The sequence below is a fragment of the Megachile rotundata genome, chromosome 12 (assembly GCF_050947335.1).
Source record: "Megachile rotundata isolate GNS110a chromosome 12, iyMegRotu1, whole genome shotgun sequence".
Lineage (NCBI taxonomy): Eukaryota > Metazoa > Arthropoda > Insecta > Hymenoptera > Megachilidae > Megachile > Megachile rotundata.
In genome coordinates, this window is record NC_134994.1 from 9,009,829 (window position 1) to 9,033,323 (window position 23,495).

The 23,495-nt window shown below is 42.6% G+C and overlaps 2 protein-coding genes across 10 annotated transcripts in view; one reads left to right on the forward strand and one right to left on the reverse strand.

Moving 5' to 3' along the window:
* The first annotated feature begins 624 nt into the window (after window positions 1-624).
* Window positions 625-7,683, forward strand: fat-spondin (extracellular matrix protein f-spondin). Of its 5 annotated transcripts, none has more exons than XM_012282989.2 (12): window positions 625-901; window positions 3,950-4,138; window positions 4,208-4,392; window positions 4,678-4,869; window positions 5,103-5,389; window positions 5,446-5,849; window positions 6,020-6,191; window positions 6,248-6,494; window positions 6,637-6,820; window positions 6,875-7,038; window positions 7,222-7,389; window positions 7,456-7,683. In XM_012282989.2, exons 2-12 carry the CDS (start codon window positions 3,958-3,960, stop codon window positions 7,534-7,536), a joined length of 2,265 nt encoding a protein of 754 aa, XP_012138379.2. In that variant the 5' UTR covers window positions 625-901; window positions 3,950-3,957; the 3' UTR covers window positions 7,537-7,683. The 5 variants fall into 5 exon arrangements, with proteins under 5 accessions (XP_012138379.2, XP_012138377.2, XP_003702251.2 ...); XM_012282987.2 differs by having other exon boundaries at window positions 825-983; XM_003702203.3 differs by lacking the exon at window positions 625-901 and adding an exon at window positions 1,386-1,578.
* Window positions 7,672-23,495, reverse strand: part of Trpgamma (Transient receptor potential cation channel gamma) — a 78,833-nt gene continuing 63,009 nt past the window's right edge. For 3 of the 5 annotated variants that reach the window (XM_012282994.2, XM_076537923.1, XM_076537925.1), the window contains exons 5-19: window positions 22,856-23,090; window positions 21,650-21,798; window positions 21,395-21,590; window positions 18,727-18,897; window positions 17,347-17,581; window positions 15,367-15,487; window positions 14,832-15,116; window positions 14,322-14,455; window positions 13,983-14,112; window positions 13,718-13,913; window positions 13,236-13,430; window positions 12,592-12,817; window positions 11,746-12,120; window positions 10,934-11,401; window positions 7,672-10,461 (exon numbers count right to left, since the gene is read on the reverse strand). In XM_012282994.2, coding sequence (XP_012138384.2) covers window positions 10,298-10,461; window positions 10,934-11,401; window positions 11,746-12,120; window positions 12,592-12,817; window positions 13,236-13,430; window positions 13,718-13,913; window positions 13,983-14,112; window positions 14,322-14,455; window positions 14,832-15,116; window positions 15,367-15,487; window positions 17,347-17,581; window positions 18,727-18,897; window positions 21,395-21,590; window positions 21,650-21,798; window positions 22,856-23,090 — 3,280 coding nt within the window. In that variant the 3' untranslated portion in view covers window positions 7,672-10,297. Of the gene's footprint in view, window positions 10,462-10,933; window positions 11,402-11,745; window positions 12,121-12,591; window positions 12,818-13,235; window positions 13,431-13,717; window positions 13,914-13,982; window positions 14,113-14,321; window positions 14,456-14,831; window positions 15,117-15,366; window positions 15,488-17,346; window positions 17,582-18,726; window positions 18,898-21,394; window positions 21,591-21,649; window positions 21,799-22,855; window positions 23,091-23,495 lie in introns of those variants that run through there. The other 2 variants (XM_076537924.1, XM_076537926.1) reach the window with 2 other exon arrangements.

Below are 23,495 nucleotides of genomic sequence, written 5' to 3' on the forward strand. Positions count from 1 at the left end.
TTATACAATTTGTAAAATCACGGTATAACATCTAAAAATCGAGGAACCATTTCATTGATCTCCGTCGATATCGGTTCCCTAATTGACCTTCGAATGGTGCAAGCTAGGTACAGATAAGAGGTTTTTGGTAATTCTTTGATTCGAAGTCTTGATCGAAGGAAAATATTCTATAGAGATGTGGGTGTTTATCTGTCGTGTTATCTGGAAGACGTCGTTGCTTCCAAGGAGATACGACGACCCGAAATTGACCTCCTGACTCAAGATAGCGAGGATTCTCGACTAGAACGCTGGCCAATCTACTTTAACTTTGCGTGTATGATAAATTGGGGCAGAATAAACTCACAATATTCTTTATTTCGAGATAGGGTTCCAGGTAGGGATGTACGGATCTAGAAATGTAATGATCTAAGAATGCAGGAATATGCTGTAAAATAGGGATCTAGAGATATGAGATGAGGTCCAGACATGGAAAGAAATCTGAACCCATAAAAATCTTTACAACATTCGGTAGATCAAATATGTACTAACACGCACTAAAATATTTTAGTACCAGAAGTTTTATTGGACAGATCTCCTAACCTAACCTATATCAACGTTAAATTAAGGCTCAGAGTAATTCCGAATTCGTGGATTCTACATGCAGCTGTTCCAATTTAATGAGCTCGTACATTTGTAATTAAAGTGGAAATTAATAGGAAGCTTCGAAGGACATTTAGGAAGATTGTAAGAGCACCGGAAGGGTCAGAGGCGGCTGTTTTTCAAATGTCGACTTTCCTGATCCGCGATATCTGGCGTCCGGTTCGTCATCTCGTTTAGTCTTGCTTAACGTCTCGTCTCGTCTGGTGCACTCGTAGAGATTTCAATTTCTCGCAGACTACCAACGGAAAAGAAATCGACGGAGGTGCGGTATTTATTTATTTACGTGAATCGTTTTGAAGAGAGCGATGAATGCGGAGGGCGTAACAATATCTCGGTGATAAAAGGTGAAAGAGTCATTAGGGTGGTGAATCGTTATTCTCTTATCGCGTGATTAAGTTCTAATTACGGGGTAAATATATCATGTACGATGGAAATTCTTTGTTCATACACGAGCTGATTTCTTTTCTAAAATCTTCAGTTCCTTGAACGCTGATTTGTAATTTAATTTAATCTTTGGGGTGAAAACATCGGCGAACCGCTTACGAAACTGCATAGTTAGCGTTACGAAGCGTATCTAGCGATTTTTATGCGAGCGTCGTTAAGTAATCGGTGAAATGTGAACCACTTCGAATTTGGCCGTAAGCGAAACACCCCGAAGCGGTTGAATCGCGAGCGCGCGTGAAAGGGCGAGAGCCTCATAAAAGAAGCTGCATCCCGTTTCGCCCGACACTTTGAGCGTGGTAATTCATCACGTCGTACTGTGTTTTATCGATCGAAAAGTGTCGAGTATAGGTTTTCACGAGTTAAGTGCGTGACAAAGTTGTTTGTGCGATTGGAATCGGTGTAATTTCAGCGAAACCATAAATTCAAATACGGCATCCAAAGAAGAGGGTACAGATGAAACATTTATCATAAGGGGCTGTAGTCATTTATAAAACGGTACTTCCTTTTGAGACCCATTAAAATATAAACGAACGTAATATAAGTTTTATGACCAGATACAAGTTTCACAATGTTAGTTCCGTTAAAAATATCCTCCAGTCAATTTCTTATCTTTATTCGGTCACTATTTGCATCGTCATAGTGATACGAAACGAAAACAATTGTGAAATAATTCTAACAATCGATGCGTCAACATGAACGCTTTTTGTAACTTTTCATAACTTTTTACTGCACCTCGTTATTTCGCGTAATGTTTAACCGAGCGACGGAACGGTCATTACTTTTGATTGCAAACAATTAGCGATCGCCGTGAGTCACGCGTGAAGTCAGTCAGGGGCGTGAAACCCGACGGTGAAAATGAACTCTGCGTCGTTAAACGTGAATCGTTTTCGTTCGGCTCGTGAAATTCTACATCGATCTCCGCCGCCAGATTTAAGATTAATTCCCATCGTACGCGGAGAAACGGCGAAAGTTAAACTTTGTGAAATCGACTGATTAAAATATGTAAATCGAGACATCTTAACGTTGGAACAAATTTTGTGGGTATGTTTTATCACGGTGTGTCATCGCTTATAACGTGGGTAAACTATTCAGAATTTTTTAAAAATATTAAATTCAATCTATCGTATTTATACAACTTAGCATTGATAAATAATTTCAGTATCTTTATAAGACGTGCAAAATGTGCTGTCTATTATTTCTTGAATGTACAAAATATGACACACCAGTTGCGTCGATGAAGCCACCATGTATATAGCATAAGACGCACCAGGTGTGTCATGCATTGATTATATACACATGACACATCATGTACGTAGTATAAGACGCACCAGGTGTGTCATGCATTGATTATATACACATGACACACCAGGTGCGTCATTGACTACATACAGAATATGACACATTAGGTGCGTCATTGATAGAACTACATACTTATTATAAGACGCAACAGGTGTGTCATTACGTTTTAACGTAGAAGTTCCCACATTTTTCATACAAATCTTCCACAGACAATAGAGGAAAATAAGGTCACGGAATACTAAATACCCAGCTTATCGCGATACACTTTTGTACCAATTAACGCTAGCACGTCATAAGACGATACGCGCAACTGTCGTTCAACTAGCATGGAAAGTTTATCATCGTCGTTTTATCATTTCTCCTAAGCTTTCACTTTCGAACCGAAGCATTATCGCAAGACACCCCTAAATTGTTCGGTATCTGTGCGATTGGCGTCCCATGGCGGAAACTCGGTTTGGACTCGCCATCGTTTCCGGCGATTTGCTCGCCTAAATACTGTCGTCCTTGTTTCACCGATTCGTCACGAGTCCATCGTTCTAGAAACCTACACCTACATGCCGAGAGCGACGATCTCGAGAGCCGGTTCGAATCTCCCGACCCACTTCCGAGGCACGCTCGCGCGTAATTCGATGCATCTCTAGTTCTCTGCTGGATCATTAGCCAGCTGTACGTGTTCATTGTACTCGCCGATTTCGATCTTCCCAGCATTGGCGTAAGCTGGATCACCCGAAATGACTGAACCGCATTTCGTGGAAAGTTATTGCAATACGTGCACAGGGAGATCGGTTCACTTTCCTAAGGATGCCAATGTAGGAGAAAACTTGGGAACTTGAGAAAGTGAGAACTCGAGGATTCGAACAATTCCGAGTTTGAAGATTTGAGAATTCGGAAAATAGGGATATTTTAGAAAAATTTGAATATCCAACTAATTATCTACTTCCTGACCCACTAGTTTACACAAATGACAAGATCTCCTATCCTTATTAGGTCCTCATAAACGCGTCCTAGCTACGCCAATGTTTTTAGAACACGTGGATCAATTCATACGTTTCGCTGATGTTAGGGTACCCGGAGAGCGTGCGTTCTCCTTTTGTAATCTTTGTAACAAGTTTGACACGAGTCTTTCTGTAATATTCCTCTCCGAGCCAAATCCGTTTGCATTGTTCGCGTACCTGGAGATTGCGTTTTATCCACGAGAAGAAACGCGTTACGATTGTCGATTGCGTGAGAGCTGGTAAGAGTCGTCGGTGATAAATTAGCGTTGATTCGCTATCTGTCTTCTTCAGACCGATCATGATGGAGATGATTGAAGAGCGACTATTGTACGGAATAATTGCGCTGGAAAGATATGCCTTTGCCAGAAAGGGAGACTTCCTTTCATTTTTCATTGAACCGGGCTACAAGTAAATGTTCAACGCGATTTTAACCGTGAAGTTAAATTACGTTGTCAGAATTATCGGAAATTACCACTTCAAAGGGGTGAAATTTCAAATTTGAGGGAACCAAGTCACTAATTACTGGGTACAGAGTTTGATGCAACTAATTTCAAGCGGCTCGATCATTTCAGATCACACCATGTTGTTCCTGACTGTGACAGCATGTTTGGTGATCGCGGCTCAGGCAGGATGTCCCATGCGACCGACCGCGGAACAAAGTTCCGCTCCAAGAACTTCGGGCGATGGTGGTTACCGGATTCTCGTTAGTGGAGAAGCCGATAAATATGTTCCAAATGCAATTTACACCATCAGCTTGCAAGGTAATGATATTTACCATATTACATAAATTTCTCGTACATAAATCTGTAGTTGATCTTCGCCGATTTCAGGGTCTCGGACGCACGAGAGGCTACAACAATTCACTCGTTTCACGCTTTCGGTGAGTTCTCAGCACGCGCCTAACAATTTGGCTGCTCGTGTTGGGTACTTTCAATTGTTCCCGGATTCTCTGACAACCTTTAACGAAGATTGTGTGAACACCATATCGGAAGCTTCTGATTATCCAAAGACAGAGGTGAGTGGTAAAACCTATCACCTAGACGTGTCATCGCATGTGTAATCACTACATCACATCCTAAGCAACATACAACTCCAACGGTGTCTACAGTACCACCTACTCCTTTTTTAACGCTTTTTATCCCAGTGTATCGAGCACGCGAGTAGATAAGCGAGGAAATGTAAGAATCGCAGATAAATTTCCCGCTGTTGGCCTACAGCCAAGCTTCGGCTGCTCGATTCGTGGCCAGAAGCCGCGAATTTCCACAACGAGATACTAAAACGCTTTCTTACCTTGGCGTAGATCCAAGTGATGTGGAGGGCACCACCGACGGGATCTGGATGCGTTATCTTTACGGCCATGGTTTTGGAGAATAACGTGCGATGGTACGCCGAGGATGGTGCTTTAACTAAGACCTTCTGCGAGATGGGTGCTGCCGAGGTTGAAACACTCGACGTCGAAAAGTGTTGCGCCTGCGATGAAGCTAAATACTCGGTGAGCTGACAGGATGTTTTGAAAAAGCCACTTTGCATGTACACGTGTCTTACTTCGTTTATGTCATTCAGCTTGTAACAACGAACATACGGTACCGGTGTTATACTTCATGATTTAGTACTTTATAACTGATGCACGTACTTGTGATAGTAATAAATTATGGTCGTTTTCTTGAATTCGCGTTCGAAATCTCTGGAGTCGTACCAATAATTTTTTCATCGAACATGTTCCAGCTGATAATGGAGGGAATCTGGTCGAATGTGACCCACCCGAAGGACTTCCCGTTCTCCGTCTGGTTGACCCACTTCAGCGACGTGATCGGTGCATCCCACGTGCCCAGTTTCTCCTTCTGGGGCAAAGACCACATCGCCACCGACGGTTTTCGGCAATTGGCCGAGTGGGGCTCAGCATCCGGGGTGGAAGCCGAGCTCAGGGCTAGCTCGAATCAATTGAGGACACTCATCAAGGCCGCCGGCCTTTGGTACCCTAACGTGAACACCAACACAACCACCAGCTTCAGGTACATCATTCTGTTCTTCCGTCTGGAACAGTAAATGTACGAGTCTTTCCTTTCAGAGTGGACAAAAAGCACCCTATGGTATCCGTGGCTTCTATGCTGGGCCCTTCGCCCGACTGGGTGGTCGGTGTGAGCAAATTGAACCTCTGCAGGAAAGATTGCACCTGGACAAAAAGCGAGATCATTGACCTGTATCCGTGGGATGCTGGAACGGATAATGGAATTTCTTACATGTCACCTAATTCCGAAACGAAACCACGCGAAAAGATGAAGCCTATCACGACGCTGTACCCCGAAGATCCAAGATCGCCCTTTTACGACCCCACTGGAAGACCCATGTTACCGCTGGCCAGGTTGTACTTGAATAGAGAGAAGATAATTCCCAAGAGCTGCGACGAGCAGACTCTTCAACAACAACTCACTCAGCTCGAAGTTGCTGAGAACACCGAGGACACTGTCAGACGTACGAAACTCTTCTTATCGATTCTTTGGTTGAAATTAGCTTTGAGGTTGTGTCGAGTTAGCTTTAACTTCGAGCTTCTAACCTTCAGTCAGCCTTTGATTAATTGCCCATAAACCAGGTTGGTCTCAGCTAGATTTGCAGGATCTAACTCAGCCTTTATTTAATCGCAGCGGAATGTCAGACGACGGAGTACACGGATTGGTCCAGTTGTTCGGTGTCCTGTGGCAAAGGACTAAGAATGCGCACCAGATCCTATCTGATGCCAGAGAAAGCAGCGATGTTCAAATGCAACAGACAACTAGTTTCGAAGGAGATGTGTGTTGCGTCCGTCCCGGAGTGTCCGTAAGTGAACAATTATCTTGCAATGTCTTCGTCATATGAAGCGTACAAAATTTCAGAGGAGAAGAGGAGGCAGACGACGGTGGTTTATTCCCCGTGAACGACGCCGTTTGCAGAACCACGGAGTGGAGCGAGTGGTCCGAGTGCTCGTCATCTTGCGGTATAGGAATGAAGATAAGAACGAGGAAGTTCAACGATCGTATGGGTCGTAAGCGGTGTCCTCACGTCTCCCTCGTCGAGAGACAAAAATGCATGGAGCCACCTTGTCCACCTGGCTTGGAGGAGCAGATCGATCCTACGTGCAAGGTATATTAATTTACGTTTTCTGTCCAGGTTCTCGGAATTTAATACTCTCTGGTTCTATTAGACTGGATATCGAGTACCGGAGATGAATAATTCAAGTGCAAAGTTTTATTTGTAAGCTTGTAAACACTTGTACGTGTTCAAGGTAACTGATTGGTCTGATTGGTCTCCGTGCAGTGCATCCTGCGGAAAAGGAGTGAAGTTGAGGACCAGATTGTTGATGGTGGATCCAGCGCAGCAACAGGAATGCTCCTCGAAAATGGAGCTGCTTCAGCAACGACCGTGTTTGGTGCAAGCTGATTGCACGTTCGACATGGCCACTGCTAAAGGTAATACTTCGAGTAACTTTACTGTGATCTGGTAATCTTCATTTCGTCGTGTAGTGGTTTGCATGGAGGAAGCGGACCCTGGACCTTGCAGAGGATACTTTCAGAGGTGGGCGTTCGTTCCTCAGAAGCTGATGTGCGTACCCTTCGGTTATGGTGGCTGTCGCGGTAACAGGAATAACTTCTTGACAGCTGAGGAGTGCAACAACACCTGCGGCATTGTAAGCAAAATTATTACATTTATATTATATAAAGGGGATGCAAGTCATTCTTTGTTACATAAAGTATTGTCTAATTACTGGATTAAAATGGTGGTCTCAAGGAATCTTATTATGTAGATTCTCTTCATGTAGGCTTCTGAAAAATAAATAATGTTATTGGAATAAAATTTAATGGATTCTCAGGTGCGAGCAATTCTCAGCGGAGAACCCTTGAACGCCACAGTTCCTCAACAACCATCGATATCGCAATCTTTTGCACCTGTCGATTGCATCGTGAGTAATTGGTCACCCTGGACCCCGTGCAGCGTCACCTGTGGCACCGGCCGAGTTTCCAGCTACCGTACCATTAAAGTAAGTTATCGATATTACACTTAAGATGTATGCTTTTCTTAACGACGTTCGATGTTGAATATATAGCAAGACGCACAGAATGGAGGGCATCCCTGTCCCAAGAAGCTTCAACGACGCTCTAGATGTCAGCTCGCTCCCTGCGAATAAGTCCTTGATTCATTCGTAATTCTGTGAAACTGAATACAGTCGTGTTTGTGTATTATTTTTGTGAAATGAAATGAAATGAAATGAAAAGAATACGTTCTTGGACGTTTGTGTTGACGGGTACGAAATAAACCGATGTATCAGAATAAATGGTATTTTATTGATGGTCATTCGTGATCTTTCTACTCTCGATCGAGTCACCACTCGACCAGCTATGATCTCAAACGAATATTAAAATCGAACAGTTTAAAATCTATCGCGTATTACAATTTTGTTTCTCGTTTGTTGCTGATGAACGCAAACGAAATAATGGCCACGGGGAAACTTATGCTTCGGCTGAAATTTTCTTCAAAGCGAACCGTACAAATAATTGATCGTTTCGAAAGAGGCGGACACGTCGAAGCACATTTTGATTCTTAAATTACGGGTATAAATCAACTATTTCGTCTGCAACAAACAGCTTCGTCAAACTTCGACAAGCTCTCCGCTCGAAGCGCCAACGAATTCACGAATCGTTAAACAATAATACTAACCGCAAAATACTGAATCTCGAGATCCCTGTACCAGCACAATCTCTCTGTTCCAGTCCCCGATGGACCTCGTTCGCTACAAAATACCCGGAAACTCTCGTGCGATTGATGTTGCTTTGTCGGAAACGATATTTGAAATTCGATCGTTAAAAAACTTCGCTAAATTCGTACGACTATTACTCGTAATCAAGGTATTCCCGTTTACTCGTCTATTGTTTCAATTAATAAAATTTTTTTTGTTGGTTCCGCTCCGCTTTTATCGTTGATAGTTCCGTTTCTTCTTACAACAATATCATATATAGTAACCGTTCTCACAATATAACATTCACTACGACTTTTCTTGCCAAGTGGACATCTAAACTTTACATTTACAATTAATAATCTCATAAATAATACACGTAGGCGGTATGGTTACTATGCGCGCGACGTGTGTCAGGTACGCGATCACGACGAGGACTAGCGGAAAAGGAAGTGGTCGTTGTTGCTCGGAGGATGACGATGAAAATTCTTTCACTGTTCGCACACCTCCTCCTCAGCGCGTTGTTTCGCGCCCCTGACGGCGCGTAACATTAATAATAGTTATTATCATACGTACATGTAATATCTAGGAAGTAGTACGGATCTTAATCTCTTCTTTAGGCCTCTACACGACTACGCTACGGCTCGTTCTGTTTTGGTCGTGATACGTTTATCTCGTTTCTCCCTGTTTCGAATGACTATCGAAGAGAAAAGAAATGTACAAAATCCGCTTTTGACTAGAACGAAATTCTGCTAAAAACTCGCAAGAAACTCTCTGACACTTTGAATCGCGTACATAGATAGTCTCAAAAAAAAAAAAAAATAAAATAGTCTGACTAGAGTTCGTTTAACATCGAGATACAAAAAAGCGTACAAAAAGTATGGGTAGCGATGAAACAATTCGAATGCAAATACACGAAGAAAGTTTCGAGTCGCTTTGAATAGTATTCGAAGTTTTGAAGCCCTCGATATAATCGCAGGAAGGAGGAGCATGTGATATGCAAATTTTCAATTGCAATTAACCCCTTTGATCCGGCGCTTCTCGTCAGACGTAAATTGTCAACTCGCTCAGAAACCACGATCCAATTTGCGATATTGCGATCAAGAGCTCGAATAAAACTCGAAGCGATTCGAACAAAGACATGCAATATTTCGAATATCCATCACTAAACAGAGACAAATCAAAAGAGACAAAACTAGTTAACTAGAAAAACGAATAAGTTCCGATCTTCAAGGAGACCAGCTTCCTGAAGCGGTTAAATTGTTGGTCGCCCGAAATGACGATCCTTCTGCTTGTTTCACCAATAACACAATTAAATTGTCTCTTACAGATTAACATAGCTAAAATCGTGTCCTTCTTTCGCACCGGATCGTCCGACTAGTTTTGACTAGACTAGTTACCGTCGACCCACTTGCCCTCTTCCGTTCTGGCAGTAGTAGAGCAGTAGTAGTAAATAAGTAGTTATTAATGGGTCGTGGGATTGTACGTAACGGATCAAACCGTTTCCACGAAGATCGTTTACGAACGATGGAAACCGGCCAACTTTACCTACGATCGATGTGAAAACGTTCTCATCCATTACGATCTACGCACGGTACAAAATTATCGACAAGAAACCTCCGCTTATGGACGACGCTTTGGGGAGAGATTAACTTCGTGGACTCGCAATAAAATACCGTCGATAAATAAATCGATAAAGGACAGCTCCAAACGTATATTACTCCATATTTCATGTTTTCGTTCAACTCCTTCATGGAGCGTTCGTGGAAGTTTGTTCAGAAACTTCCCCACACGGTTGGATTAGCGGAAGAAGCCGAAGGAGGTCCAAAAATGATCCGAGTTGCTTTCCGTGAACCTCTAAAAGTTAATCTCCCCTGAAATAAGGAAGTTTCGCGCGTTAGAGCGATAACACTTCGCATCAATATTTACACTCTCTCCTCTCTTTCTCTCCGTTTTGATGAAGGGAACAGGGCCAGGATGAGTCGACGAGCGTTGTTCGTGATTAAACGCTTCTTAAAAACGATATAGTCTCGGCGTCGTGACGAGAAGGCATCATTGTGCGTGTGCCGACGACGACGCGATCTATCGTGATCCCAACATCGATCGAAATCGTCGTCCCAGCCTCATTCGGCTGATTGGAACGAAACTCGTGGACGATCGAGTTCCTTCCTTTTCGTTAACTGACGCGTCGCAACGTGGCGACCGACGGATCCTCTCAGAGCCATCCACCGGAAACGTCGTGACCGGATATCGGCTCGATGCCCGGCAATCGCTGCAGCTGCGTGGCCGAGCCGTTTCTCTTCATGGTCGCCGGCAGAGAACTGCTGGCTATCACGCTCTCCTCCGTCGTCGACGGGGTCAGAGGAACGGCAGGAACGACTATTCAACATAAATAAACCAAACTTTCCAGCTGCCGCTAGAATTTTCGTGTTTATCCTGACCTTGATACGAGTGCTTTTAGCTAGATTTTCAGGGACTCGTTAACTGCTCTCGCGAATGGACATTTATTGCGGTACTTGGAAATCGTACTTCAGGTAAATTCGAGATATACAAGTTTAACTTGATCAATTTTACGCCGGTTATTTTTAACCTTCTCGTGCACCAACTTCCTTCCGTTTCATACTTAGCTATCATATTCGTGCGGCGAATGTTCCTAACTAGGTTACATTCTTGAACATCATGAATAAAAGGTACGTTTATAAGGATTAAGCGTGTGAACTATCTCTATACACGAGAGGATTAAACACGTGTATTCTTTAACTCGCTGTTTCATGTAACCAGCACCAAAATATTCGATAAACAAAATCCAGGTTAAACTTCTGACAGCGAATTTACGCAAAGAAAGACTTACCAGGTTGCTCGCTAGCACTGGCTCCTTCGGGAGTGTCGATGCTAGGTTGCTGACTCTGCGTGGCTTCGTGTCGTCTCGGCGGAATCGGTTGTTGACTAACTTCCGGTCCCCTGGCTGGAACGCTGCTGGCTCTCTGCAACTGTTGCTTCTTCGACACCTTCGATATAAGAACCGAGGCGATCGGGTGTATCGGGTTCGTGCCGCTGCTGCTCCTCGTGCCCGGCGTCGAGGATCTGGAGTCCGAGAACGTTTTACGTTTCTTCCGCAGGGCTGCTAACGCGCCTAGACCGTGAGCGAACATGTGATGTCCCTCGTGATGATGCGAATGATGACTGTGATGTATGTGGTGGGTCTGGACTTCGTGACCGGGAGGCTCCAGGGAGGACTTCGAGTCCGTGGATCCTTCCGATCTGGATCCGCCGTCTTCGGACGCGGGCGAGTACACGGAGTCTTCTGAATGAGATCTACCTGAGAGGGAAGTTGCGAATCTGGGTTAACTGAACGCAAATTAAACTATTAAAAAGCAATGTCTATTAAGGTACTACTTAGAAATGCACATTACGTCTCGTGTAAGCTCGGTAATTAACTGTGAAATATTTCTTTGCGAGGTCCTTATCTCTGTATCATAAGCTACTGCTCTGAGCTTCGGATTATATGTACTTTTATGTTTCGGTGGTTTTATAATGTTCAAAGTATTATGGTCTGCTTGGAATGTATTTTAAAACGATTGTAACAGTCTTAGAGCAGTCGATAAGAAAATTTTGTTTCGAAACTCGAAGGTGGTATAATTAGTGATTGAAACTCCAACTTACCAATTAGCTTGGAGACTCTACCTCGAACTTTGGCCGCCTCGATAAGATTTTCCCAGCGTTTCTTTTTGGAGCTACTTCTGATCCTGCGGCTCTGTCTGCCGGAACCGAGTCCGGGCATACTATTGGTGCTAATGTGATGGGGACTTTTCTTGGGAGTGGCACCAGGACCAAATATGCCGCTCAAAGTGGAGCCAAAGAGCTCGTGAGAGTTCTCGTGCTGTGCCTGTTGAAGCGACGCTGTAAACTCATCAACCGGTGGCAAAGTGCCACTTCCGCTCGGCTGAGGGGCGATATTGAATCCTTTCATTAATCGCCGCTCCTTCTGACGGTTCTTCTTGCCCCCCGCACCTATGGACAGCTCTTTAAGGTAACCGTCTATGGGGCAAACAGAAAACCAAGGACTACGCTAAAGCGACTACTAAAAAACAGAAAGAAACTTCGACGAAAAGCTTTCGCGAAACTGTGCAGGTAATGGAGGACGTAACAGGCAAGTCGTGTTACCGATCGCGAAATTCGGTGGTTTTCTTAGTCGAGAGCTGAATAGCTTTCAACCACGAGATGCAATATTCGCGGCGGACGATGCTTAATCGCATTAATTAGTCCGACGTAGTTCACCGGATGATTAATAGCGTTCTCGGTAACGAACTTCGGAACTTTCGTCTACGAGCGTTGAAACTTGTGATCCCCTTCTTAACGTCATATTCTTGTCACGTCGGGGCTACAAAGTTTTCTCGCTTAAAGAACTCGCGACACAACTTGCCCGGTTCTGTGCAGGGGAAAGTAAAAATCTTTCTACGGAAATAATTTGCATCAGCGAAATCGTGTCGGTCGTGCTGATGGGCTCACCGGTTCCGGCACCGCTCGCTGTCGAGGTGTTCATGCCGGAGTTTTTCAGGATCTCGATCAACTCGCACCGAAAAGCGCTGATGTCTTGTTTTATCTCGTTCACGTCGTCTTCGGTGACACCCTCGCTTTCAGCCTTCCTCTGCTCCACCGTCACGTACCTTCGCACCAGATTTCTCATGATGCTTTGGTACCGGAAATCCCTCTCCGACGCCTGCTTAACCTTCCTCTGCAAAACACCGACACATTTTTTGATTCAATAAAATTCGATCCAAGGAGCAAAATACGAGTCCTTTGATCGACGAAACCATTGGGAAAAATTTAGGGCAGTTTTGACTGTGAACGTGGATTAAAGGAAAATTTGCAAGATATTCAGTCGAATGTAACCTTGAGATTTGTTTTCATCTCTCGAGTACGGGCAATAAATTTATAAGAAATCTAGGATTCAAAGAACATGGAAGGTCTTAAAAATACGGGATCCGAGTGTTGGCTGCATGCCATGCAGCTGCAGTTGGCAACTGCAGCGAGTTCTACCTTTCTAGAACTAACAATGATTTAACGAATTCACCGTTGGGACAACACGGGTATAATTCTTCTGATATTTCCCGCAATCGATAGCGCTGCAATTAAACCGGAATTAATCTCACTCTGATCGTCCGCATGTGCTCTTTCTTAGCAGCTCTGCTGTGACCGCACAGCTTCCGGTACAACCACTGGCCAATGTACCACGCGCTCTTCGGGGTGGGGATAATGTTGAAAGGGGGTGGAACCGTTCCGCCTTCTTCGAAATAGCTGATCCAAAGCTTGCTCCTGGCGAATTTCCATTCGATGTCGGCACGTTCCTGATTGGAATTAAACAATCAACGTTACCGGATTACCTTTGGATATTAATAATTCGCGAGCTATGCTAGAGTTAGTTACTACTGCGTAGATGTGGAGTATCATTTGAAATGAAAATTCTCAAATTTTGTCAGAGTAGCTCCATGTCTCTAATTTGAAAATTAAAGTAATAGCAAAAAGATACAAATTATTTCATTAGTACATCACGGTCATATTCGTGTATGGTTAGTTAAACGTTACATCTGTCTGGTATATCAAGGTTAATGGATGGAAATTTGTGTACACTCACGGAGATCAATTGATAGGAATGGTTCATCATGGCGATTAATAGATTCAACAACACCACGATATTGATGACCGAGTACGTCCCGAACATCAGCATACCCCAGAATCTCGTGAAAGCTTTGATACCGTCCAGCTCGAAGCTCTCCAGGTCGACTAATCCGAACACGGCCCAGAACAACGTCTGAGCAGTCTCGAACAGACTGTTGGATTAAAAGTCATAGACATCGAGAGTAAAAGCACCGCCACGATAGAAGGAAAATAACACATACTTTGCGAACCGTCGCCAAACGATGCAGGCATTCGAGTCGGTCGTAACACTAGCGTTAGGGGAATAAGACATCGCGGTGGGACAACGCTTCTTCTCCATGTCGGCGTAGTACCAAAGCAGCTGGTTCAGACCTGTAGCAGTTTTGTCGCAGAATATTATCTCGCGACGGAAAAATTTTATTACGAAGCAGAGTATTACGAAATTTTTAATAACAGATCGTTAGAGAAAATATTGCATTTTTAATAAAAATTACGTTGCGAAACTGGGTGAAATTATTTCGTATCCAGTTTTCGATTGAAGCTTTTAGGAAAAAAGTATTACTTTCCAAAGGTCTATTTACCACAGGAGAATGCGAACAGCACCAACACGTAGAGGAAGAAGAATTTCATAATGTCCATGACCATCCGGGACAAAGAGACTTGCAGGGGGCCGAGGTGAGGATTTACGGAGAAAATGTAGACGAGTTTCAAAGAGCTGAAAGAACACGAAATCTCCGGTTACTTTCAATTGCACGAGTAACCGAAAGGCGTGAAATTATAAATGGGACTACGAGTAAAGTTAAACCCGCGCTGAATGAGGGGTTACTAATTACGTCCAGCAGGAATTTACAGCGTAATGCGCAAAGCACGGTTCAAAGGAGATTTTTTAATTACTCTCCCTGGTGAACCTATGAAATTTCACCGACTGCAGAATTATCTGCGCGAATAATATTTAAGATACATCGTTTTCGCGTTGTAATACCGCAAGATAAAAAATTAAGGCGTCGAATTCTTTCAGGTAATCGTTGCATAAGATACGTTAAACAAGTTTCAAAGGGTATTTGCCGATAAGTACAATTTAATAATCTGACCTGAATATGTTGGCCGCGGAGAAAAGACCTTCTGAAATGAGCATCGGGTCCCACGTGTCCCACTGTTCGCGTTGCAATCCGATCACGGATCCCGGTTTTTGGCTCTCTATTTCTTTTTGTACCCTGTAATAGGCGACCACCCTTAACGCGACGGTCGCCACGTACAAGGAATTGGTAACGAAATCGATCACGTTCCACATGTCGTTCACGTATTCTTCGAGGCCGACGTCCCACAGTTGTTTTACCTCGGACCAAATCAAACCGGACACCCAGGCCAGGATGAACCTACAAGGTAGATTCGTATTTTGACTCCGATTTTCCTGGAGATCCCATGGCGATACAAACGAAAAAGATAAATTCGTATTTCCGCTCGAGTTCGAAATGAAATCGTTTCGAGGAACAGGAGAGCTACGGGTTTCTTTCGCGTTCTTATTTATTTAGATCCCTCGAAGTTCTCCAGAGAAATTTGAAAGGTTGGAAAATATTTTCTCATACAGTCGATTAATATAATTGAAAATGATTGATAAAAAATTACCACTCGACAATGGACGGTGCAGCACCCCTCTTCGTCGGCGCTGGCTCGTGTTCCACCACGTCGTGACCCATCCAATTGCCAATCACGCTTTCTATCCTTTGACTAGCCAGAATCAACATGACTGTGGACAAACACGTAACTGCGTCAGGTTTTGTAACAGCAATTGCAGACGATTACTTTCCTGTGAAACTGTTTGCTTTCTCGAACGAGCTGCACAATCTTCGAAAAAACAAACAGCGCTTTGAAACGCTACCAAATATTGCGACACGCGAAACACGCGTCCATATCTTCGAATTAAAATTAAATCGTAACATTGTCGCACAAGATGACTCCTGGCAGAAATCGTTTACAACGCTGTTGGAAAGTTTAAATATGATTTTAATCGAATGGTACACCGGAGATTACTTGGAAAGTTTGCAACATTGTTGGCAATTTAAAAAGTTCGCGTTAAATCTCAAAGGTTTAACTGTTTAATAGCGTTAGAGGATGTAAGCCTTCTCTATTGTTAACAATATAGCGGTTAGGTTATATTGAAAATCTGAAATATGGTGAATTGGAGAAATTCAGTGAAACAGTTATTAAATGTTTAAACTTTTGATAACATTGCTTCGGTAACACTGTCGATGTTACAAGGCTGGAGTGTCTGAATGAACTGAAGCTCATTGCGACATTGTTATAAAGTTTAGACGCCGTCTGGGTCACTTTGCAGCATTGTTGCAAGTTACGTCGAGTTTAGAACACTTGAATCGTTTGAGATCTATTAATACGCGGCGTTGCAACGTTTGCAGGGCATCAAACCTTTCGCATCGGAAGCGATTAGCTTACGGAGGATTCCGTTCTAATGAGAATTAGTAAGTGGCCAATTGGAGAGATTTGCGACGGGTAATCTCGGGGTTTCTGTTGGAATTGATTTTGACGAACAAGGCGGGAAAGCGTTATCCTCCGAATAATCAGGGGAAGGTGACCGCATTGTACAGCCGTCTGGATTAACTTGGCTTGTACCCGAACAATCTCCCGAAATTCCTGGGTCTCGGTCGCATCCTCGAGAACGTTACTCCGCCACGTTTCTCGCGACTCAAAATATCGTTAGTCTAACTTCGAGGTCAATTACGCTCTTCGAGGCTGTCGAGCACCGCGAGCTCCCTATTCACCTGATCCTTTGAGAGTACGTACTTCTTAACCCTTTTGTTGCAGCGAATTTCTACGTAAGTTTCTACCGTACCAGTTTCCCTCGGAATAACGTGAAAAACATATCAAGAACAGAGGTTGCAAGAAAAGCGGTTTTAATCTCGGCTTTCGACTTGAAGTTTCTCATTTCAAGTAGTGGTTACATCTTGAATGTATGAATGTTAAAATCGTATCAGTGTCCATGTATAAATGGAACAAGTGATATTTATTATACTTGCCATCGTTGACGGCACTGAAGGGTTACATCTGTTCTTACAGTCATATCGGGCTCCAAGATTTTTCTCCCGAGGTGCAAGAAGTAGACAAATGAGGGAGAAACGATTTGACGTGAAGGAATTCCGTATAATACGACGGAAGGGAAACTGGCTCGAAATGTTTATCGTTTCTCGGCGATCGCGGTTGATGTCTCAAATTTAGAGCATTACCGCGCTGCTATTATTGGTAGTGAGAGGTATTCGCGAGCCACGTTACCGCGGGAGAGTATTTGTAAACTGTTTAGACCGATGTTTGATTCCACGACGTGCCTAAAGGTAAAATACGCCGGAACGAGGTTAAACCGATTTGACAAGCTCTCGAATAAAAATCTTTACCGCAAACACTTTTCTGCAAATCCAATCCCCACTGTCGTTTCGAGAACTAGTAATTATCGTTCCAATCTCCATTCCTCTAAATTCCGTGTGATGGGGATTTAAAGAATGATTTAGGTTCCGAATCGAAGCGATTTTACGGTTAATGCCGAGGAACGTGTTAGAGAAACGGCTCTGTAGGAAGCGATCAAGGAAGGATACTCACAGAGGAAAGTAAAGTACGATGCCGAGTGACAGATGAACTTGATGAATGGTTTCCTCATGGTCTGTCCAACGACGCTGTGCGGGGCGATGATGTAAGCGACGCTGAAGAATGGGAAGAGCACACCGATCCGCACGATTTCCAACGCTTGGAGGACCATGTTTTTCCTGCGGAAGCCTGGAAGACCCTCGTACCAAATCGATGCCAGTAGCTGCTGCACGTTAGGATGCGCCACGAACTGGAAATTCCGGTAATCTAATATTGGTCGACAGTTTCCGGCCATATAGCTGAGAAATTCTACTTATTACGGTCTAATTTCGGAGTTACGACTCGTGGATGATCCTTCTCCCTTAACGACGTTACATCGAAACTTGTCTGCTTTCTGAAAGCTTCCGTTCGATTTGATCTTTCCGATAGGTATTTCGTTAACCTTAAAAACTTTCGAAAGGAAAAAGACACTTGGAGTCTGATTTTGTTTGTTTTGGAATATCTTGTTAATTCACTTTGTATCATGCACTCGGGAACTTGACCAGGGAGAAAAATATAGAAAAGATTCGATAACAAAGATCATGTTCGTCAAATTTAAGTCTGCAGGTTTAAATATGTACCTATGTTACAAGTATCAAGTGCAGCTTAATTAAGTCACTTTGTATCATGCACTTGGGAACTTGACCAGGGAGAAAAATATAGAAAAGATTCGATAACAAAGCTCATGCTCGTCAAATTTAAGTCTGTAGGTTTAAATATGTACCTATGTTACAAGTATCAAGTGCAGCTTAATTAAGTCACTTTGTATCATGCATTTGGGAATTTGACCAGGAAGAAAAATATAGAAAAGATTCGATAACAAAGATCATGTTCGTCAAATTTATGTCTGCAGGTTTAAATATGTACCTATGTTACAAGTATCAAGTGCAGCTTAATTAAGTCACTTTGTATCATGCACTTGGGAACTTGACCAGGGAGAAAAATATAGAAAAGATTCGATAACAAAGATCATGTTCGTCAAATTTAAGTCTGTAGGTTTAAATATGTACTTGTGTTACAAGTATCAACTGCAGTTTAATTAAGTGCAAATTCAAGTTAAATATAAGGATGGATTTCGTAGTGAAAGGTGTGCAATTTTAAGTTTGAAGAACCCCAAATTAGTTTCCTAAGCGACGAGTTTTGTCTCGGTAACAAGTAGATAAAAATACCGAACAGCCTCCGAACTTGAAATCCAATTATGAACGTTTCAGCTCTTAGCGAGTTAAAGTTAGATTCTGGACAGTGCATCGACTTATTTTCGCGAAGTTTTAAATGGAAAGTAATATTTAAGAGGCCCGAGGCAAGCTGCGTAAGAATCGGAAACGATTTGGTTTAAAAATGGAAAAAGTATTTTACCTTTTTCTGTCGAAGTTTAATAGCCAACTTCAAGCGATTCAGGTGCATCCTCTCGCCATGTTCGAAGGCAGGCCCCGTGGGATCGTGGTTCAAAAGTACCTCCAGCTCGTAGGAACTTCTCGTGTGATCCAACAGGGCAGTGGCGAAGTCCTGGCACTGTCTTCTAAGCTCCTGGAATCAGAACGTCGTTATTTTGACTTTTCACGAGCAAACTTCCTTCTCTTTTCTCGCTTAAACGCGAGTGGTAACGGTGTCTGAAAACTTTTTGGTACAACGAGTTGCCATTTCCCTCGAGCACGATCGAGAGATGTCGAATTTTCCGCGCCATGCATTTTCAAAAGAGTCGCGGAGACCTGTCGATTGTTTCGGGGGAAAAAATGTGGAGGAAAAAAAGTTTTCTTTCATCCGAGTCGTTTGTCAATCGAACAAGGGTCGTTCGACACTCCCGCGATGCAAGGGAGGGAAAAAGTGACGGGCAATTTTGCGGAAACTTTATTCGCCAGACGATGAAACGCGCCGAAAGGACAGGGATTTATTCCCCTTTTAACGATGACCCTTCAAGATTTTACGAGACTTTTTTACGTTGCACAAAAATAGATATCAAATTTTTTTCCGAGCTTACCGCATGAAATTCAATGGAGACAAATAGAATCTTTCCTCTTAAAGATATTGTCAAATACAGACTTCTATTGGATAGAAAAATAAATTGTTTATAAACAAACATTATTTCTCAATAATTAATAAATAAGGATATCGAATAGCGCATAGACCTCAATTCCCAGCATTCAACCGTCAATTCAATTATTGAAGTCACTGAAGTTTCACGAAATATCGGAGGCATTCAACGTTTAAGTAGGCACTCGTCGAATAAAAGAGCCGGATAAATATGTTTCCATGGATATCGTGAAACGTTTTGTGAAATATCAGTCTGAAAGGGCTGAGATAGATTGTCGTTGAGAGTCGAGGAAAAAAGCGGCGAAAGAAGGAGCCAGGAAGTTTCTAAGGAACGAAAAGAACAGGGGGATGATGCTTGGTCTCCTGTAATCTATTCTCGTTAATCGTTTGCCGGTCCACCCGTAGGCTTAATCAGTTTTCTATCAGGATGATTTATTTTCGTCCGGTCGTCATTGAAGGGATCATGGGATCCGAGCTACAGGGTGTCAGAAAATTAATCGCTTCATTTGCTCGAGGCTCCCCGTCAGACAATTATTCTGATGCTCCTCTGGATGTTTAGGCGAACGAATTCTTGATCTAACAGAAATGACACGAAGGATTGAAAATAAATTGCGAAAATTGGAAAATAAATTCACTGAATAATGAAAATAAATAATCACTGATTCGATACAGTGATGCGAGTCAATGTTTGGTCGTACACGTAGTTCGAAACAATTAATTAGCGTAATAACAACGAAATGTTGAGAATATTGGTGAAACTAGATGTCTCTCAGTTACAAATGAAGGGGAAAGCGCTTTATCCAGTGGCTTACACGGTTGTTTAATTGCACGTAATATCAGGTAAGTAGAACGATTCATTAATAGTCATCTTGATTATCTACCGAGAACTAATTTCCCTTGCTTTGAAGTTCTTTCAGAAGTCTCAATTACACTCGAGAGTTCAAGTCAACATTCAATTTACCGGTGGAAATGTGATCCCGTTCCGAGAAACGTGTCTGCGTATCCGCGAAGAGAAAAGTACATAAAACAATCGACCAACTTCTGAATTCCCCTTCTTTCTAACCCTTTTTCGACCCTCTTCTCCCGGTCATCCGCGTTCACGGTTCGGAAGGAAATTTTTACCTCGTGTCCCTGTTTCCGTACTTTCTCCTGGAAAAATTACAACGACGTTTTCGAGAAAACCTTCGCAAAATATGTAGCACGTGTTCCTTCGAAGCGGAAAGGAATAGGCTTTTCTCTTCATCGTATATTATTCCAGTCATTTATTTCTTTCGTCCGTGCACCCCTAAGATATATTCCAGAGCCCGCATCCAGCAAAGAAAGTTTGCAGATCATGGAAAGAATGGACAAAATTTCTCTTGAATTGTTTATCTGCCGAAAAAATATGTGGGTCGGGAAACGTCAGATGTCGACACGCGTCACTTTAGTTTTCAATTTGCAATATTTTTCGCGGAAAAAAACACGGAATTGGGGTATCGGTTCGTATCAATTTAGCAGATGTTGACTCGCACCGATTCTATTAGATATTTACTCGACCCACTTCGCTGAATATTGTTTCGCTTCACTTTAATAGCAAAGTTAGGGTGTAGAAAAAATATAGAGATGGAGTAGAAAGAGTAGAGTTATATTAATCTTTTAACCTACAACTTTTTGGACAACTGAAGAAAGTTAAAATTATAGATTTATTATTCAGTGAGTCTTACATGGATCACAATTAAAATTCAACAAAAAATTCAAGTGAAAAACACGAATGTAAATTACTACATTGTGTGTGTCACGAGTGTGTCACCTTATTATAGTACAAGGGGTTGGAGGTTCTTCGACAGCTCTTAAACTAGCAATTTTCGATCAACCCCATATCGATCTCCATAAAGATAAAAAATATTTGTCACCAAACACGATGTACATAATTTGTAAAATATTGCAAAATAATAAATCACTAAATATTGTAAAATCTATAAATATCGTAAAATAACGAATGTAGCAATCTCACCTGATATTCGCACTTAAATTCGTGTTCCAAAAACGACAGCCTCCGAAGTTCCCACGAGAGTTCGAACGCAGTCAAAATGGGGTCCTTGGAGGATAGAGCTATCAAGGATGGTGAAGCCAGAGCCCTGTAGGCGTTTATCCTGCTCCTGGAATGCCTGAGGGAGTCCTCCCTCCTGGACGTAACACATTCGTCGCACCTGTTTCGGAAAAATTCGACGATCATCGATCCTCTCTGTGTCAGGAAAATTAAACTTACCCGCAACGAACATCGTGAGGCATGGGCAGCGTGGATCCACGATCCAGAAGTATCTTAATGATCTCGTAATTGTCCCTGTGAGCCGACAGGATTAGGGGTGTGATGTCCGGGGTGAAAGTGGCGGTGTCCGACGGCAGGGCTTCCCAGCTCTGAACGAAGAAAATACAATTATTTTGCGACAGCTTTGTTTCATTTTTACGTGGCGGAAAGTGAAAGAGAATTAACACCTGTAGGAGCGCGGTAATCGCAGCGATAAATAATTCATTTATTGTTTATTTAAACTGCACGCCCGGACTACGCCATCCAGATATTAAATATGTATCTCAGAATTTACATAAACAGTGGATGTGGATTACGTCGGAATAATATTTACGCAATCGTGATGAAAATTATTCACATTGAAAACGCTACAATTATTTCGAGAGACTGTAAGCCGATTTTGAGAAAAAGCCAGATTAAACCCTCGTCCTTGTCTTTATTTTCCTCTCGCTTTTTTCCTTCGAAACCGATTCGACTAGCGAGCGGGAATGGAATCCGACGCTTTTCATCGGAGCCCGTTGTTAGTCCCGGTAACGAAAAACTCGGCGCTAAATCTGATTAAAATGTGGCTCGACCTATTTGTTGACTGAATCTACTTAACTGTCCTCTCGCTCGGCCGAAGACTGCAGCGAATTTCGATAAGTGAAACGCGATTACCAAGCCCGGAAAAATGCAATCACCGTTTAATTGCGAGACGAACTTCGTCGCTGAAATCAACGGGTCCTAAAGGGAGGGAAGTTCACAAAGGGTCATCGTACTTTCGAGGAAATGTCTACATGATGGGAACATCCATTGTACAGGGTGTTAACCGGTCGCTCGAGACTCAGGTGACTCACAACATCTCAATAAAATGAAAAAAAATTATCCATAAACGTTGTTCTACAAATTAATCCTCTTGCAAATACTTATCATTATTACTTAATTTTTTACGATGCATATAATTCACAAAAAAAGCAGTGTGATAATTTGTCTACTCAGTGAACTCAGGTTTATAAGCTCCTCCGTTTGAAGGTTAGGTTCACCTTGACTTAAAAACGATCAATCACCGGATTTACATTTATAAGCCGCGTTATTCGTCTTCGATTGTTATCAGCCACGAGTGTTTCGATTAACGATATCTCAACAGCCTGTTCAATGGATTGCAGTTCGAAGATGAAAGGAACTAACGTGAGGCTCTCCGTTTCGATGAAGACTTTCCTCGTGCTCCAACAGAACTTCGACCGCTTCGACGAATTCCTCGGAGATGGCATGGAGAAGAGCATCCTTCGTGTCGACTTTGTGCTCGATCAGAAGCTCCACCATTTCGAGGTTTTCGTTATCGATCGCCATCAGAAGGGCTGAACGTCCCAACGGATCCACGCAGTTGATGTTCATCTCGGTTTCGTGAGCCCCTTGTAGCATCCTGTAACATTCCACGTGTACCTTTGATAATTTGCTTCGTCTTCGGTTTTCTGTTATTTCTATGCTAATATAGGTCGTAACCGTTAATTTATAGTTTGTTGTCAGAAGCAAAAAAAGAGTTGATAGATTGTAGGACATCGTACGACACTGATTAACGACTTGAATTCATTATCGACATTTTTCACCTTCCGAGTCAGTTAGGCTCAAACACGTGTCGATCGATGAGATTTATAACCACTATTTCAAATATCGAATTGATTTCTAAAATTTTTTTATATAGTGCCACTTTCGAAACTATTTATTCTGACAATAATTTTATAAATTTCATATCGAACGAACAAATTAACCCCTTGGCTACTGTGGGCGCCTATAGGCGCTTAGAAATTTTGTGTTTGTATTACTGAGA